Raw genomic sequence first — 16,966 nt, 5'->3', positions numbered from 1 at the left:
TAAAAAATATATTTTATTGATTTTTTACAGAGAGGAAGGGAGAGGGATAGAGAGTTAGAAACATCGATCAGCTGCCTCCTGCACACTCCCCACTGGGAATGTGCCCGCAACCAAGGTACATGCCCTTGACCAGAATCGAACCTGGGACCCTTGAGTCCGCAGGCCGACGCTCTATCCGCTGAGCCAAACCGGTTAGGGCTGTAAATAACCTTTTATGGCATTATTCAACTTAAAGAAATTTCTTTCTATCCCTGTTCCCACCCTGCCATCTGCATGGCCTGAACATTGAACACTCCAACCCTTGGCCCCAGAACAGTGTAGCTAAGCTTGGTCTCTGCTCTCTAAGGCTCAGCTGCCCTCTTAAGTTTCTCTGCTTCTCCTTCTATTCTTCAGGCCCAGATTAGATCTGCGGTTTCTCCAGCGGTTCCTGCAGATACAAAAGGTTTTGTTTCCCTCCTGCTCATCACAGAACGCCTTGATGTTCCTGACCCTTTTGGGTGTGGCCCTCCTGGGTGAGTGAGTGGGTCCGGGCTAGAAGCGGGAGGGCAGCCCTGGTCTGGGGTCCCTTTCCTTCTCTCTGGGTATTGATGAGGCAGGGACTCAAGAGGGAGCCTTCCTCCTTTCCCCACCCCTCATCACTGATGTCTGACTCCCCCATCCCGCCAGAACAACTGGTGATCTACCAGGTTGGCTTGATCCCCAGTCAGTACTACAGGGTCCTGGGAAACAAAGACTTGGACGGGTTTAAGGCCCTGACATTCCTGGCTGTTGTGCTCATCGTCCTCAACTCCATGGTAAGGTCTCTCTGTGTGTCTCTCTCTCTCCAGCCTGGTGTGAGCGGAGTGCCCAGTGTCACTTAGTCCCTAGGAAGTAGGAATCAAGCTGTGGGCGTGTGTCCCCTGCCTTTTCTAGGAACCCTAGGTAGGGCATTGATCTTGCTATTGGCCCACTGGGGCCAGTTCCTCGAGTGTTTCAAGCTCACAGGCCTAGGCCACGAGGTTCTGGTGTAATTCAGCACTTAGCGGAAATGGTCATTGTTCTTTTCATTCCCAGAACTCTTGCTTCAGGATCAGCAGCCAGAGCTGCTGTTCCTCTGGGACTGAGGCTGTCACTCAGCTGGCTCCGTGTCGCACCTCCCAGCTTCTGCACCTGCTGTTTTCTTGCAGAATGACCTCCTTCCCCCACCTCTTGCTTACTTGGTTAATGCCTGCTCACTTTTCAAGGTGCCTCACCTTCAAGTCCTCCTCAGCTTTCTCTCCCATGTTTCCTCCACCAAACTCTGTCCTTTTCTCTTCATGCTTAATACTTCGAGTTGCCCTCTGCGGTTACACTCCTTATACCTCGTCATTGTCTGTTCCCTGGCTAGACTGAGCTCACTGTTATTTCCCCCGTGCTTAGCAAACAGGTGTCACATAAATGGGGGTGATGAGAGTTGGGGCTCTGTTAGGACTCCGTGAGGCTGTACTGCTCGTTTTCTTGGTTCTTAGGGAAGCCATCCCATCACACTTTGGCACTTTTGATGTGTCTTCGGTCAGTAAGTACCTATGTATACAGAGCCCTGTTCCATGTTTTGGAACAGAAAAGTACGAACATAAATGGACTAGAAAATATTGTTTCCAATCTCCAGAAGCTCACCTACTCTCAGACGAAGGCAGTACACTGTAGAAAGGGGACTAGAGGGCCTTGCGTTTGGTAAGCCCTTCGCTGTCTGGTGAAGGAATGAACATGTGGGTGAACGAGGAAGGAGAAAGTCCCGTGACTGGTGGCTTTAAACAAGAGGAAGTGCTGAGTGGGCAGTCAGTGGAGTGGCCTGGGCCTGGTCAGCAGATGCTTTCTGAGCTTTGAGCTGAGACCTGCAGGACGCCATTCTCCCTCTCCCTCCCTCCCCCTGCCTCCCCCACTGCACAGCTGAAGAGCTTTGACCAGTTCACCTGCAACCTGCTGTATGTGAGCTGGAGGAAGGACCTCACCGAGCATCTCCACCACCTCTACTTCCGCGGCCGCGTGTACTACACCCTCAACGTGCTGCGGGATGACATCGACAACCCGTAGGCCTCCCCGCTCAGTCCTCGCTGCCCTCTGCATGGTTCTGTCTACCTGGATCAGCCCCGGAGCGCTGCTGCGGCAGATCCTTGGAGATGACCCACAGTTACCTGCACACGTTGATAAGAGCCAGGGGGGCAGGGTGCTCTGCAGAGGAGGCCTGGGCAGGCTGTAGGGCCGAGAACAAGAAGCTAAAAATAGGAGCAGCTCCTTTTGTCCATTTCATATCCTGGGCTTCCAAATCAGGAAGCAGCCGATTTCTCTAAATCAGGCCCCCTCTGAAGAAAGTGTCCTTGCCAGAAAAAGCTAGAAAACCAGCTTTCGGATTTCTAGCAGTAAAAAATTGCTGTCTAGGATTTAAATCTGTATACTGTCACCTCCCAGTTAATAGGCCTTAAGTTCGCTAAGCCCCAGGTTCCCTTTCTGTAAAATGAGAAGAATACTTCCTATCTCAAAGAATGTAGTGAGGGTGAAACGATATTCGTGTAATACACATAGGCAGTGCCTGGGACGGAGCACGTGTCCCACTGTAAGCAGGCTGTTGTGATTTTACAGGTGAGGAAACAGGCCCAGAGAATGCAGGTGACACCCAGCGTCACGTCTCATTGGAAATAGGAGTCAGTGTGGCTCTGGTGGTGCGACGGGACATATGGGGTCTCCGCATACTCATTCCCTCCCCACTTGGCACCCCCCTTCCCCCCGCAAGCACTTTTTTTGCCTGAGATGACCTTTTCTCAGCTCGAGCTGAGCTCTGCAGCAACAATTTTTGGGAGGGTGCTGCTGCTTAACTCCAAGGCCTCTCTCTATGGCTCAACCCATAGAAGCTTCCACAGCCAGACAGCCCAAGTGGAGACAGGCTCATGCTCGTAAAAGAAATGGGGGGAGTGAGAGAAATGGGATCGCTTCCCTGATCATCCAGAAACTCAGCTTATCTACCCCCACAACTGGACCAAGACCCCGGGTGCTGGGCCTTCCGTTGTCCATTTTCTGAGGAGTGACCTGGGGCACCATAACAAGCAACTCTTCAGAACCCTGCTTAGGACCCTGGGGGTCTCATTGCTTCTGGAAAACCAGCCCTTGTAGGGGTCCGCGTCCCCCAGGGGCACTGCAGGGCGGGCGACAGGGAACTGTCTTAGTCTCTCAACCTTGAGCCCGGCTCCCTGGTCCAGTGACTCTGTGTTGTTGGTTCCAGGGACCAGCGCATCAGCCAGGACGTGGAGCGGTTCTGCCGGCAGCTCAGCAGCATGGCCAGCCAGCTGATCATCTCGCCCTTCACCCTGGCCTATTACACCTATCAGTGCTTCCAAAGGTGCGGTCCCTCTCGCCACAGCCCCTCCTCCGCTCCTGCCAGGTGTTTCCCCAGAGGCCCCTCGCTCCCACTAGCTCTCCCAGGTCAGGGCCCCAAAGGGGCTAGTCTTCCCTTCCTCCCACCTGCACGCCAATCTTTCTCACAAATGCCCGTGGGCCCGTGGCGTTCCAGTGTCACAGGGATCTGGTGCTCCGACAGCGTAGCCCGGGCACTGGATGCCACCGCACGGGAGCCGAGGCCTCACTGGGTGGCTGAGATCGAACAGGGCTGTCTGGAAGGGGGCAGGCATCAGGGCCGAGGCCTGCGGGTATATGTGGCGCCCCCACCATCCCTGTCTCTGCCTTTCAGCACAGGCTGGCTCGGGCCCGTGAGCATCTTCGGGTATTTCATCCTGGGAACTGTGGTGAACAAAATGTTGATGGGGCCCATTGTGGCGAAGCTGGTGCAGCAGGAAAAGCTGGAGGGGGATTTCAGGTGTGTCTCCGGTGTGGTGTTGGAGGTTTGAGGGCTGGGCACAGTGGTTAGGGAATGGGATCTGGAGTAAGGTGCCTGAGTTCAAATCCCAGCTGTGCCAGTTGCTAGCATGTGCTGTTGGCTGAGGTCTTTAATCTCTCTGAACTTGGTTTCCCGCCCTAAAACAGGGATGGCACTGCTGCTTATGGGGGAACTGTGAGGCTTAACTGAGATTATACATGAGAAGCACTGAGAACAGTGTCTGGTTGGTTAACATCATCATATCTTGGCCTTCTCGGTGCTTCTGTTTTAACCACCTGTTTCAGATGAGCCGATGGATTCGTCCCCTACACTGTGCTTCGTGGACGCCTCCTTCAGGCCCAGCCCTGGGAGGAGGAGGTGCTGTGAGCACCTGTCCTCTCTGGAGATAGGCAAGGGGCCACCCTGTCTAGGCCTGGGACCCCCCACTTCCCCCCCATACACATACCCCATGACAGTCCACAGGATTGGGGAGAAAGCTGCAGTTTCGAGGTGGAGCTGGACTCCCCTTTGTCTGGAGGTCTTGATCCAAGCCTCCGAAAGGGGGCCGGTACTGCCCATGGTAGCACACATTTTCCTCTGGTCTGCTCAGGTTCAAGCACATGCAGATCCGCGTGAATGCTGAGCCTGCTGCTTTCTTCAGGTGAGTTTAGTGGGAGTCGTTCCCTCTCCCTGATCAGGGCTGCCAGGGGAGATGGCAGAGAAGGAGAGCTGAATGGTACAACCCTCCCGCCATCACCGGGCCCTGGGGGCAAACGTCCTTCCACTGGGCTGTGATCCTCTCCCTGCATCTCACTGTCCTTGTCTGCCTCATCCTTTTGTTTGTTTGTTTGGTTTTTTGCCCCATCCTTTTTAAGCCCCGGGATTTGTTCCTCTCCGTGACCTAGCGTGGGGCCTACATTTGTTCCAAGGATGAAATGAGCGAATGCCTTCTCGTCCAAAGCCGCGCTGTAGTCTAGGCGGGAGTGGGAGCCTCAGGAGGTTGGGAGTCCTGCTCCCTACAACGCACTGTCCAAGTGAAGCTGTGTTCGGTCTCCTGGCAGGAGCATCGTGAAATCCCATTCCTTCCCTCAGGGCCAGGGAAGGCCTGTGCTGCCTCCTATGAGGCCGTGGGAGTCATTGGCAGGCAGGCCCAGAGGTTTGTGTGTAAGGAGGGGAGCTGTCTTGGATCACCTGCACTGGAGCCCTGGGACCTTTGCCCTTCTGCCTGTCTCTAGCAGTTTTCAGCTTCCACCACCTGGGGGCGCCAAGAATACAAGGACTGAGCTGGGTGTGGTAGTGTGGTGGGATGGGTCTGTGCTAAGTTTTTGGATTCTGCAGCTTCTGCTCATGAAGCGTTGGGCTCTGGGGGAAGCAGGTTGGTTCTTGGAGCTCTGGGTGTGTGCTTTTGTAGCCTCCGTGCCCATCTTTATGTAAAATCTGAATGCCCCCTCTGCCCACCCCACCTTTTCTGCCTGTCCTAGAAGCCCAGGTCACCTCCTCCTGAGAGCCTTCCTAGGCTGCATGAGTGCCCAAGCCTGTTTGTTGGCAGAGCTTGAAGACGCTCTGTGTACGCACTTTCCATGTTCCAGGTGAAGAGGGCAGATCATCTGCCCACCCTGAACCGGGGCTGTCTTACCGCCTCTGTCACACTGGCTGACTGGCACGGAGCCTGCCACCCAGTGTCCTCCTCCTGTACTTTCCTTTAACAATAGCAGCTGTTATCTGTTGGGTCCCTTCATGTGCCTTCATATTCAGAAATTCTCACTCTAGCCTACTAGGTAGGTTATTACAAGCTCCATTTTACAGATGAGAAAATTGAGGCTCCTAGGCTTAAGTAATCACCCAGCTAGTAACTAACCAGAGCCAGCGTTTGAACCAGGTCTGGCCAGTGGAGAGTTCAGGCTCTTTCTGCAGACAATACCACGTTGGATGAGTGAAGCAATGAGTGGGTGCTAGTGTCAGGGTCAGAGGTGAAGATCATTCGGATGAGCTTAGTCCCTAAAGGAGGGTGTGAAGAAGGACAGAGGGTCCCCGGCCTGGCTGAGCCTCTCCAGACCCCATGGACATTCCAGCCTTTCTCATCAGGGCTGGGCATGTGGAGCACATGAGGACAGACCGCAGGCTGCAGAGACTCCTTCAGACGCAGAGGGAGCTGATGTCCAAGGAGCTCTGGCTGTACAGTAAGTAGAGGGGACCCGGGAGGCAGGAACCACAGGACCGGGATAGTCCCCTCTCTTCCCCTCCCTCCCCTCCCCTCCCCACTTCTCTCCATACTGATGTGTTTGCTCTGCTGAAGGGATTAGCCAGGGGGAGCCACTGCCTTCACCCTGTGTGTCCTCAGGAGCATGAAGACCCAGGGAGTAGCTTGGTCCTGCTCCCCTCAGAGCACAGGAATGTTCCAGGCTCTCACGCAGTATGTCTTCCACAGTGGGTATCAACACGTTTGACTATCTGGGCAGCATCCTGAGTTATGTTGTGATCGCAATCCCCATTTTCAGTGGCGTTTATGGAGACCTTAGCCCCACAGAGCTCAGCACCCTGGTCAGCAAGGTGAGAATCCCTCATGATGACCCCTCACGTTCCTCCCCTCACCCCCCACCCCCGTTGGCCCAGGGCCCAGGGCCTAGGGGTCAAGGCCTGTGCTCACTGCTCCCCGTTCCATCCAGAATGCCTTCGTGTGCATTTATCTCATCAGCTGCTTCACCCGGCTCATCGACCTCTCCACCACTCTCTCAGATGTGGCTGGTTACACCCACAGGTGAGGCGGCACCCCACCTCTAGCTTCTGAACAAAGCTTGTGCACTGGGAGAAGTGGCTGAATGAGAAAAGGAGCAGAAAAACTCCTCATTTCCTAGTGAGCATGAGAGAAAAAGGCTTCTTACCTTTACCTGGGCCCCCAAACCCCTGCCTTGGGTTTTCACTTCTCGCCCAGGATTGGGGAGCTGGAGGAGACCCTGCTGGACATGTCCCTGAAGTCACAGGACGGCGAGCTCCTGGACGAGGGCGAGTGGGACTCACACAGGTGCGTACTCGGTGGCAGTGTGTGCGCTGGTGAGGATTCAGGCTCTGGGACTGCCCAGCTGGGCAGCAGAGTTGAGGGGAGCAAATGAAAGAAATCTGCGGCTTGTGCCTGGCACGTTGCAGACACTTACAGTAGGTGTTGCTCTTCTGGCATTCGTTGTGTTAATTTCCGCCGTCCCCAGCTGGTGGGAGCAGAGCGCACACACCTGCCTGGGCCTGAGATAAAATCTGCACAGTAGCCTCCTCTTCCTCTTTACCTCCTACTATCACTAAGCCCTGCCGCCCGCCCCTATCCTCCAAGTGGGGTTACATCCTGAGGTACTAGGGATTCGGAGTTTAGCATGTGATTTTGATGACAATTCAGCCCATAACCCCAACCCAGAGGTGACGTCCCCAGGAGAAAAGCTTGCCCTTGGCGGTACTGACGCTGGGTCCTCCCCACCCCCTCCCTTCTCTAACCCCAGGGCCCCGGGATGGCCAGCAGCAGAGCCAGCGGACACAGCTTTTCTCCTGGATCGGGTCTGCATCTCTGCGCCCTCCTCTAACAAGCCCTTAATCAAGGATCTGAGCCTAAAGATCTCCGAGGGGCAGAGCCTGCTCATCACCGGCAACACGGGCACCGGCAAGACCTCCTTGCTCCGCGTGCTGGGTGGCCTCTGGGCGAGCACACGGGGTGAGAACCAGCCTCCAGCCCTGACCCAGCCTTGGCTTGGTGTGTGTGTGTGTGTGTATGAAACCCCAGCCTTTTTTGTTGGGGCAAAGGGGTGAGAAGCCGTTACCTTCCCTGGAAGATTTCTTAATGGAGGTGTCATGGGCTCTGCAGGCTCAATGCAGATGCTGGTGGACTTTGGACCCCATGGGGTGCTGTTCCTGCCACAGAAGCCATTCTTCACCGACGGCACCCTTCGGGAGCAGGTCATCCCGGGGCCCCCCCTGCCCCCCTCCCCCAACTGGGACCTCTGGCAGTGTGCAGGCCTCGGCCCTAGGGAGCTGTGGCACAGAAGGTGGGGTAATAAAACGGCCTGTGCCCAGGAACTCCCTGGCTCTAAGAATACAGGGGTGGCCAAAGTAGGTCTACGGTTGTGTCGTTTTTCAGTTGTAATACACATAATACGTACAGTGAGTAATGACTACTAATACAAGAATAAACCCCATGTTTCAGGTACTCACAGCTGTAAACCCACATTGCCCACCCCTGTATTTTATTCACATCCATGAGCTGGGCCATCTGCTCAGAGCAACCCCGGGACAGGTTCACCTGTGGGGGCTGCGACCCAACGAGCACAGCGCCTGTTGAACACCAGGGTGGCTTCTGGGGGCCCTGCCCTCAGGAAACGCACAGCCTCTCCCCTCCTTCTGGGGATTGCCCTGGCCCTCTGTCCACCAGCCCTGCCTCTCCCACTGGACCCTTGGCCAGGGGGTCCCTTGCTCTCCTCGGGTGGATAGGAGCCTGGGCAGTTCCTGGGCTGATTCTGAGGGAGGGTGGGCTGTGTGCAGCCCCAGTGTGGCCTGGTCCTAGGCCAGTGTGCTTTCTGTTTTACCAGGTGATATACCCCCTGAAGGAGATCTACCCGGACTCAGGTGAGCTGGCCTCCTCGGGCATGTTCTCTCATGTCAGTCCTTCCTACTTTTCTGACTGCGGCCTCACCCGTGCCCTCTGGGAGAGGCCCCAGCCGGGCTGCTGGCTTCAGGCTGGGTCCTTTCCTCCTTCACTGTTTACTCGTGGGGCCTGTGCCCTGACCTCATCTCGTCCGTCTTCCCCTCCAGGAGGAGAGAACCTACTGGAGGAAGGGAGGTGATTCTTCCTTTGCCTGAACCTTTCCTTCCTAGGCCTGTAGCCTGGCCCTCTAGACCAGTGATGGTGAACCTTTTGAGCTCGGTGTGTCAGCATTTTGAAAAACTCTAACTCTGGTGCCGTGTCACATATAGAAATTTTTTGATCTTTGCAACCATAGTAAAACAAAGACTTATATTTTTGATATTTATTTTATATATTCAAATGCCATTTAACAAAGAAAAATCAACCAAAAAAATGAGTACGCATGTCACTTCTGACATGCGTATCATAGGTTCGCCATCACTGCTCTAGAGCCTCAGCCCAGATCCTGGTCCCCCGCCCTGCCCCTTGCCATGACGTGCCCACCTATCCTGGCTGCCCAGGAGGAGCTGACTTCTGAAGGAGGCCTGTCTGTTTTGCAGGTTCTACTGATGATGAGAGGATCATGAGGTTCTTGGAGTTGGCAGGCCTGGTAAGTGAGGGCAGCACCCTGAGGTCCAAGGCTGCCTGGTAGCACTGATCACTAGCCCAGGACTCGAAGTATGAGCCTGGGGCAAGGAGAATGGGAGAAAAAGTGGCTGAGGGAACTGGGGGCCAGAGAATGGGCAAAACGGGGGCACAGTCAGTAGTGAATTTTAAAATAATAATACAACTATTATTTCTTGTCACCATGCTCCCACATGTCTAAACAATGTAGTTAATAGGATATTCCTCTCGGCCTGGGGCAGACTGCCCCCACCTTGGTACGCCAGTGGGGTATGGTCTGTCTCAGGCACGTGTGTGGAGGGGACTGAGGGGGTTCCTCAGGGAGCAGGATGGGCACTTTCATGGACATCGCTTCCTCTGGGTGTGTTACAGTCCGACTTGGTGGCGAGGACAGAGGGGCTGGACCACCAGGTCGATTGGAACTGGTAAGTAGGGGGTTGGGATGCTCCAGAGCCATTTCCCCCAAAGACAGTGGGTTCTAGGGGTCCATTGAAGGGATAGAATGGCTTCTTGACCCCAAAGTCTAGGTTTCATGCCTTTGGGAGCAGAGTTTTAGCCTCACCTTGTGTGGGCAGCAGGGCTGTGATTGAAAGGGGAGGTGACGTCCATCTGTCCTGGGTCTGCCTCTCTGTAGCAAGAACCTCTTCCTGCCTAGACCCAATCTAGGCAAAGGCCAGACTGTATACTCCTTCCTCCAGTGGTCCTCTCGTTCCCTGTCCTCAGGTATGACGTTCTGTCCCCCGGAGAGATGCAGAGGCTTTCTTTTGCCCGGCTCTTCTACCTGCAGCCGAAGTACGCAGGTGAGGTCTGCCCTGTCAGTGCGCATGCCGGTGCTGTGTGTGCCCGCGGGTAGCAGCGTGTGTTCGTGCACACCTGGGCAGGGTTGGTATTGTAGGAGAGCTCGCCTGTATATGGCGGGCGTGTCTGTTCCTGCAGGAGAGGGTGGCAGTCTCTGCCCATGAGGCAGCAGTGCCTGGCCTCCGAGTGGCTCGGGATGTGTGCTTTCTGCCATCACTGCAGCTGGAGCTGCCTTTAGAGCTTGTGATTTTATGCTCTGCCAGCCATGAATGGGCATCCCCCAGCTGTGCCTGGCAGAGGGATGGCAGGTGTGGACTTTTCCAAGGACTGACATCCTGTGGGGAAGCAGGATTCCCTGGATTGAGTGGTCCCAGGCCGTGTCTGGTGCTGATCTATAGGAAGCTGAGGGGTTTTGTCCTTCTGCTGGCTGAACGCTTTTGAGATGGAGCTTGGCCACTGCTCGGTTGGCCCATCCTCCCTAAGGCTGGTAGGAAGCCAGAGCAGTTTTCAGCCTCCCGCTGGGTCCCCGCCGGAGGTGACTGTGGGTTGAAGGAGAAACAGGCAGGCAGGGGCAGTTCTCCATCTCTTGCCACCGGGTTCTGCCCTCAGTGCTTGATGAAGCCACCAGTGCCCTGACTGAGGAGGTGGAGAGTGAACTCTACCGCATCGGCCAACAGCTAGGCATAACGTTTATCAGCGTGGGACATCGGCGCAGCCTCGAGAAGGTACCTGTGCTCACAGGGTGGTTGAGGAGGAGGAAGAACCCAAAGGCTGGGCCTGGCTGGGGCCAAAGGCCCCTCAAAATGAGGGATGGGGTGGCAGAGGACAGGGCGCCAGTGGCCTCATGCTGTGATGCCAGGGCAGCCTGACCTCTGTGTGGTGGTGATCTCTTGTAGTTTCACTCCTGGGTTCTGAAACTCTGCGGAGAAGGAAGGTGGGAACTGACCAGAATCAAAGTGGACTGAAGCCAAGGATGTGGCTGGCCACTGAAAGGAGAGCCAAGCTCGGGGCATGGCCGTGCCCAGGAGACACCCAGAGGCCCAGGTTCGTCTCACAGGTTCTTTGCAAGGAGCGCTGGCAGCAGTGGCCCACCTAGGTGTGGCCTCCATGGGGTGCTAGTCCTGCCAGGCTTCCTGCTACCTCAGCCAGGGTGCCAGACATTTGAAGTGCTAACTATTTACTTACAAATTACTTCAGATTTGTTTTCTAAAGAAAAACCTAAAAGTGAGGACTCCGTAAGCAATGAAGGATCCGTGTGGAGAGAATGTTGGACTTGGAGTCAAGAGATTCAGAAATCTTTTTAATTGGTGAAATTATACAACAACAGGTTTTTAACTTGAATCAGCTATTTAAATCTTATAACTTCTTTTTTATATAAAATATAAACATTAAAAATATTTACAACTTTCCTTCTTTCTCTTTCTTCTCTATTATAAGATGAGCTTTTTAACTGAATTTCCAGACTTGTATTTGGGAGCCTAGAGAGAAGGGAGCAGCATTCTCCACAACACTGGCACCTTCTGTTCTTGGCTTTTCACTTTATTCCGTATCACCCCTTTTCCATTTGCCAAGTGTTCCTGAGGCACTAACCTTTGGGGCACTTTCTGTTGTTCGTTTGTTTGTTTGGTTGGTTTGGTTTTTGTCTTATCCCTCAAAAAAATAAGGTTGAGATTTTTTTTAAAAACTATGTTAGGGAACAACAACAACCAGTTGAACAGAAAAAACCCTGGAATCACAAAAGCATGAGATGGACAATTATTAAACCCAAAATCCTTTTTCTAGAACAATATTCTATTCCTCAAAATTCACTTGTCAGATTGTAACCTTCATGATTCTTGCCAGAACGCTATACTTGTTTTTTTTTAGTTTTTAAAAAAATATGTATTTTTATTGATTCAGAGAGGAAGGAAGAAGAGGGAGAGAGAGAGAAATAATCAATGATGAGAGAGAATCATTGATCAGCTGCCTCCTTCATGCCCCCTTCTGGGGATCAAGCATACAACGTGGGCTCGTGCCCGACTGGGAATAGAACCATTAACTCCTGATTCATAGGTCAACATTCAGCCACTGCCGGGCAACTCTGTACTTGTTGTACTGCGAATTAAGTTTTTTAAAAATTAGCTCAGTTTTTACATTTAAATGTATTTTTTAAAGAAAGTTTACACTTGATGTAAATAGAAAGTAACTCTAAAAATGAATCCAATGAAAACCATAGTGTTATGAAATTGCAGCTCCATATGATGGTCTACAAAGACTGAGCCTAGCCTGAGTCTTGCCCTCTGTATGAAAGGAGTTTTAGGGATATCATAGGCGTTAGACATACCAGCACCCAAATGAGATATTTCTCCTTCAGAAAATTTGAAAGATGGAGTGGGAACTAGGGTAGTAACTTTTTCAATATAAGACTTGAGGTTCTTTAGCCCTGGCCGGTGTTTCTCAGTGGTTAAAGCCTTGGCCCACACACTAAAGGGTCATGGGTTTGATCCCTGGTCAGGGGCACATACCTGGGTTGAGGTTCAATCCCTGGCTCTGGTCAGGGTGCATGCAGGAGGTATCCAGTCATGACAATCTCATATGGATGTTCCTCTTTCCGTCTCCCTCTCCTCTCTTCCCCTCCCTCCCTCCCCTCCACTTTCTCTAAAAATCAATGGGGGAGGCGGGGGGGGAGACAAGGTTATTTAATGCCTTATTGGTATCACTGAAAATGATCCTAGATGTGGGTTGGGAGTCCAAGACTTGGGGAAATGCAGCCCTGGGTAACTGAAGTCTCACCCTCCTGGCTTGACTGGCATGTAGGCCTTGGCACTGTTCTTACTCAGCTCCACCCTGCAGTGGTGCTAAAGCAGTGTGTTCAAACCGACAGGTCAGAGAAAGGCACATACATGGCCACAAGGGGATGCATGCTCAGAAAAGACCTGAGAACAACCTAAGCTTTCACCTTTGCGTGGGCTCTGGACTCAATCCAAGTAGACTGAGGCAGAGTTATAAACAGCCTGGCTAAGTGTTAAAGGAGTGCCCCAGCACAGAGCCAGTCTGTAAAGACTGGGAGATGTGTTTTCTTTTGTTTGTTTTCAGTTTCTGTTATTCAAGGAAATCATTGTCAAAATACTAGCTGAACAGATTTCAAGTGACTACATGTGACAGGGATGATAGTCTTTGCTAAAATATTTTTGGAATATGTCCAAATGAACAGATGACTGTAATCAAAACAAACAAAAAACAGCATACCCTGGGGGAGGGGAAGAAGCTGATTTTCATAGTTACCATATTATAATATGTAAATGTCCAGTTTTCAACAAACAAAACCCATTCAAAGGGAAAAAGATTGACAGAAACTATTCCTGAGGAAGCCCAGATGTTTGACTTACTAGACAAAGACTTTAAATCAACTGTCTTAAATATGCTCAAATAGCTAAAAAACCCTAGAGCTGGTTCTAGCTCTGGCTCGGGTGCTAGAGCTGGCGACTAGCTGTGGACCTAGAACTGGCTTTAGTGCTGGATTTGGTGCTACCGGCACTTCTAACTCGAACTGGCATTGGCCAAAAATCTATAACTGGCACAGGTTCTGGAGCTGGAAGTATAGCTGGGTATGACCCTGTAGCTGGTTGCTAGAGATGTCCAGGAACAGGCTTTACCTCTGAAGCACGCTCTAGCCCTCACTGGTTGTTAGAGCTGGGGCTGAGCTGGTACTTATCATTGGCTCTATCATTACATCTGGCTCTGGAGCTATTGCTATGGCTACTGTTGGTATTGGCTCTAGTTCTGGAGCTGGCTCTAGTCCTAGAGCTTGTTCCAGCTCTGGCTGTGATGCTAGAGCTGCTTCTAGTGCTGAAGCTGACACTCAGTATGGCTCTAGCTTGAGGGTAGGGGCTAGAGCTAGCCCTGGATCTAGCTCTTGCTCTGGAGCTGGCATTAGCTCTAGCTCCAGAGCTGGTGCTAGAGTAGGTGTGAGACCTGTTTTTAGCTCTAGAGCTAGAACTAGGGCTAATGCTGGTGCAGCTCTAGCTTTGGTACTGATGAGTTCTGAAAATGGCACTAACTATAGAGCTGGCACTGAAGTTGAATATAGCTCTGTAGCAGGCTCTAGAGCTAGCACTGGAACTGGGCTTAGGCTAGGGCTGGCTATAGCTATGAAGCTGATACTGGAGCTTGTTCTAGCTCTAGAGTTAGCTCTGGCTGTAGGTCTACAGTTGGAGCTGGTATAAGCTGGCACTGGAGCTGGCTCTGGAGAAGTTGGACACAGCACTCCAGGTCCAACCCAGGCAGGTTGGGGTACATGAAGGCCATCAGCTGTTTCGGGCAGAGAAAGTCTGGAGGCTGAAAGGAATTTTCCAAGTACTGGTCCAACCAGATGCCTAGGATGAAAAGATGGCCCTGGGGGTAGATGGGCAGGGAGCAGAGTCAGAGCCCTGGCTTTTCTTTCCACACTGCCTCCCTTAGCACCTCTGCAGAGGGTTGGACTGGCACTGCCCATTCAGGGACCAGTCCCATTCCATCCCCAAACCTACTCTGGCTGTCCAGGCAGTAGCAAGCCTGGTCACCAAGGGGGAGGAACCAAAGTTCCTCAATCCTAAGGCACTCTCCATAATGTCTGACAATTCCACCGCGGGGGGGCCTGGCATCTGCCTCCCCTGGCCTCCTTGCTCACTGGAGTGTAAACTCGGTGAGGGCAGGCAGGCCTGTGTCTGTGTGTGCACAGTGCTGGCTGGCACACAGTAACTATCTAACAGAGAAGGGACAGTCTGTCCTGTCCCAGCCTTCCCGGGGCCCTCATGTCACTTTAGTCTGTGGTGTGTGCGCCAAGGTGCGGCCTCACTCTCTGCTCACCATTTGTGATCACATCTTCCCATTGACACTCGTTCCAAAGGGCGGGGCGCAGCCCTTCCTGGGCCGTCATGCAGCTGAACATGCACAACGGAGGTTCAGAGCTGATTTGTGAGCAATCAGCTCACCATACCTCCTGTTGAAGGGGGAGGGAAGATAAGCAGAGCTGTGCAGGGGATGTACTGAGTCGGTCTGATACTTCCTCATGATAAGATTTAGGTTATGCAATCTAATCATGAGGAAATACCAGACAAACTCAAGTGGATGACCTTGGGGGCAGTGGTATAGTGTCAACCATAAAAATAAAGCTTTAAAAAACTAGCCTGAAATCTTCAAAGATGGCACGGTCATGGGAGGGAAGGAACGACTGCCTGGACTATTCCAGATTGGAGGAGACTACGGTGACTCAACCACTAAATGGGTGCGTGGTCCTGGGTTGGGCCACCACTTATAAAGGACATTATTGGAATGATCAGCATTCTCGGGAGTAGATGAAAGCATGGAATCAATGTCAATGTCTTGATTTTATTGGTTGTATAGAAATTATGTGGGCGAGTATCCTCATTTTAAGGAAAGATACATCTCCATCCACTGAGCCAAACCGGCCTCGGCCTCAATGTCTTGATTTTATTGGTTGTATAGAAGTTATGTGGGCAAGTATCCTCATTTTAAGGAAAGATACACTGAAATATTAAGGAGTAATGGCACATCATGTCCTCAACTTGCTCTCTAATAGCTTAGAAAAGCAGTAATATCTATAAGGAAAATAATAAGGCAGTGTAGTAGCTGTTCATTTTAAAATTAAAAGATTACAACAATTCAAAATTAACAGTTAAAAGAAAGTAACTACTAAAAGAATAAGTCCTTCCCACTGCCACCTCTGCCATACCAGGTGGATGGCCTGCATGCCCTCAGGAGAACTTGGCATTCTTCCAGCCATATCTGGAACCAGCCAGAACAAAAGGCTAGAAGAAAAATTAACATTTTCCTGGTTTCTGAAGTTGAATGTAGCTCTAACCCAGCGGTTCTCAACCTGTGGGCCGCGACCCCTTTGGCGGTCGAACGACCCTTTCACAGGGGTCGCCTAAGACCATCCTGCATATCAGATATTTACATTACGATTCATAACAGTAGCAACATTACAGTTATGAAGTAGCAACAAAAATAATTTTATGGTTGGGTCACAACATGAGGAACTGTATTGAAAGGGCCAGAAGCTTGAGAACCACTGCTCTAACCAAACATAATCACTCCTCAGGCCTCTACTGCTTACTTGGCGTTTCTGAAGAGGACAGAACTGGAGAGGAAGGTGTCGGTGGTAGGAGGGGGTTGACAAGAACCAAGTGAAATAAATCCCAGCAGATAGCCTGATGTCAGAATTGGGGGAAGTATTCCCGCAGGGAGCTAGGTGGGCAGTGGAAAGAGAGGTAATCATGTTATTCAGATTTTACAGCCCCTAATCGTTGGCAAAGAGCTTTGCAACTTCTGGGGAAATGGTGAACTAGGCTGGTGAAAAAAATTCTCAGTAAGATCAGCTAGAGATGACTAGAATATAATAAAAACAAGGTTCATCTATAACTGAACTAGGAAACCAGAAGGGCAATCCCAGGCATGAGAGCCAGGTGATGGGAGTGACAACATTGGCGAACTTGCATTTTTGTTTGTTTATTCATTTTTATTGATTTTAGAGAGAGAAGAGAGAAGGGGAGAGAGAGGGAGAGAGAGAAAGAGAAACATCTATTGGTCACCTCCATACGTGCCCTGGGATCGAACCCACAACCCGTGCATGTGTCCTGACCAGGAATCGAATCTGTGACCCTGTGGCACACAGAACAACGTTCCAACCAACTGAGCCACACCGGCCAGGGCAGAGCTTGCATTTTATTTTATTTTTTAATATATTTTTATTGGTTTCAGAGAGAAGAAGGGAGAGGGAGAGAAAGAGAGAAACTCCAATGATGAGAGAATCACTGATTAGCAGCCTCCTACTGGGGATTGAGCCTGCAACCTGGGCATGTGCCCTGACTGGGAATCCAACAGTGACCTCCTGGTTCATGGGTTGACTCTCAACCACTGAGCCACACCAGCTGGGCGGAAGCTTGTATATATCCCCTACTGGGGATCGAGCCAACAACCGTGGGCATGTGCCCTTGACCGGAATGGAACCCGGGACCCTTCAGTACACAGGCCAATGATGCTCTATCCACTGAGCCAAACCGGCTGGGGCGGGAGCT

At 51.9% G+C, this 16,966-nt stretch overlaps 1 protein-coding gene across 3 annotated transcripts in view; it reads left to right on the top strand.

Annotated features, from left to right (window-relative positions):
• The window catches only part of ABCD4 (ATP binding cassette subfamily D member 4), a 14,417-nt gene extending 3,100 nt beyond the window's left edge, over window positions 1–11,317 (top strand). Inside the window, exons 2-19 of one of the 3 annotated variants that reach the window (XM_006778779.2) lie at window positions 394–512; window positions 667–794; window positions 1,909–2,048; window positions 3,236–3,352; window positions 3,701–3,826; window positions 4,437–4,487; window positions 5,912–6,006; window positions 6,255–6,376; window positions 6,493–6,584; window positions 6,759–6,848; window positions 7,312–7,520; window positions 7,671–7,762; window positions 8,392–8,428; window positions 9,047–9,096; window positions 9,483–9,535; window positions 9,834–9,910; window positions 10,518–10,633; window positions 10,805–11,317. In XM_006778779.2, coding sequence (XP_006778842.1) covers window positions 394–512; window positions 667–794; window positions 1,909–2,048; window positions 3,236–3,352; window positions 3,701–3,826; window positions 4,437–4,487; window positions 5,912–6,006; window positions 6,255–6,376; window positions 6,493–6,584; window positions 6,759–6,848; window positions 7,312–7,520; window positions 7,671–7,762; window positions 8,392–8,428; window positions 9,047–9,096; window positions 9,483–9,535; window positions 9,834–9,910; window positions 10,518–10,633; window positions 10,805–10,873 — 1,783 coding nt within the window. In that variant the 3' untranslated portion in view covers window positions 10,874–11,317. Of the gene's footprint in view, window positions 1–393; window positions 513–666; window positions 795–1,908; window positions 2,049–3,235; window positions 3,353–3,700; window positions 3,827–4,436; window positions 4,488–5,911; window positions 6,007–6,254; window positions 6,377–6,492; window positions 6,585–6,758; window positions 6,849–7,311; window positions 7,521–7,670; window positions 7,763–8,391; window positions 8,429–9,046; window positions 9,097–9,482; window positions 9,536–9,833; window positions 9,911–10,517; window positions 10,634–10,804 lie in introns of those variants that run through there. The other 2 variants (XM_006778780.2, XM_015558064.1) reach the window with 2 other exon arrangements.
• Window positions 11,318–16,966: the final 5,649 nt, after the last annotated feature.

This window comes from Myotis davidii, unplaced genomic scaffold (genome assembly GCF_000327345.1).
Source record: "Myotis davidii unplaced genomic scaffold, ASM32734v1 scaffold309, whole genome shotgun sequence".
NCBI lineage: Eukaryota > Metazoa > Chordata > Mammalia > Chiroptera > Vespertilionidae > Myotis > Myotis davidii.
The sequence above is the reverse complement of the archived record's forward strand: the minus strand, read 5'-3'. Positions and strand labels throughout refer to the sequence as shown.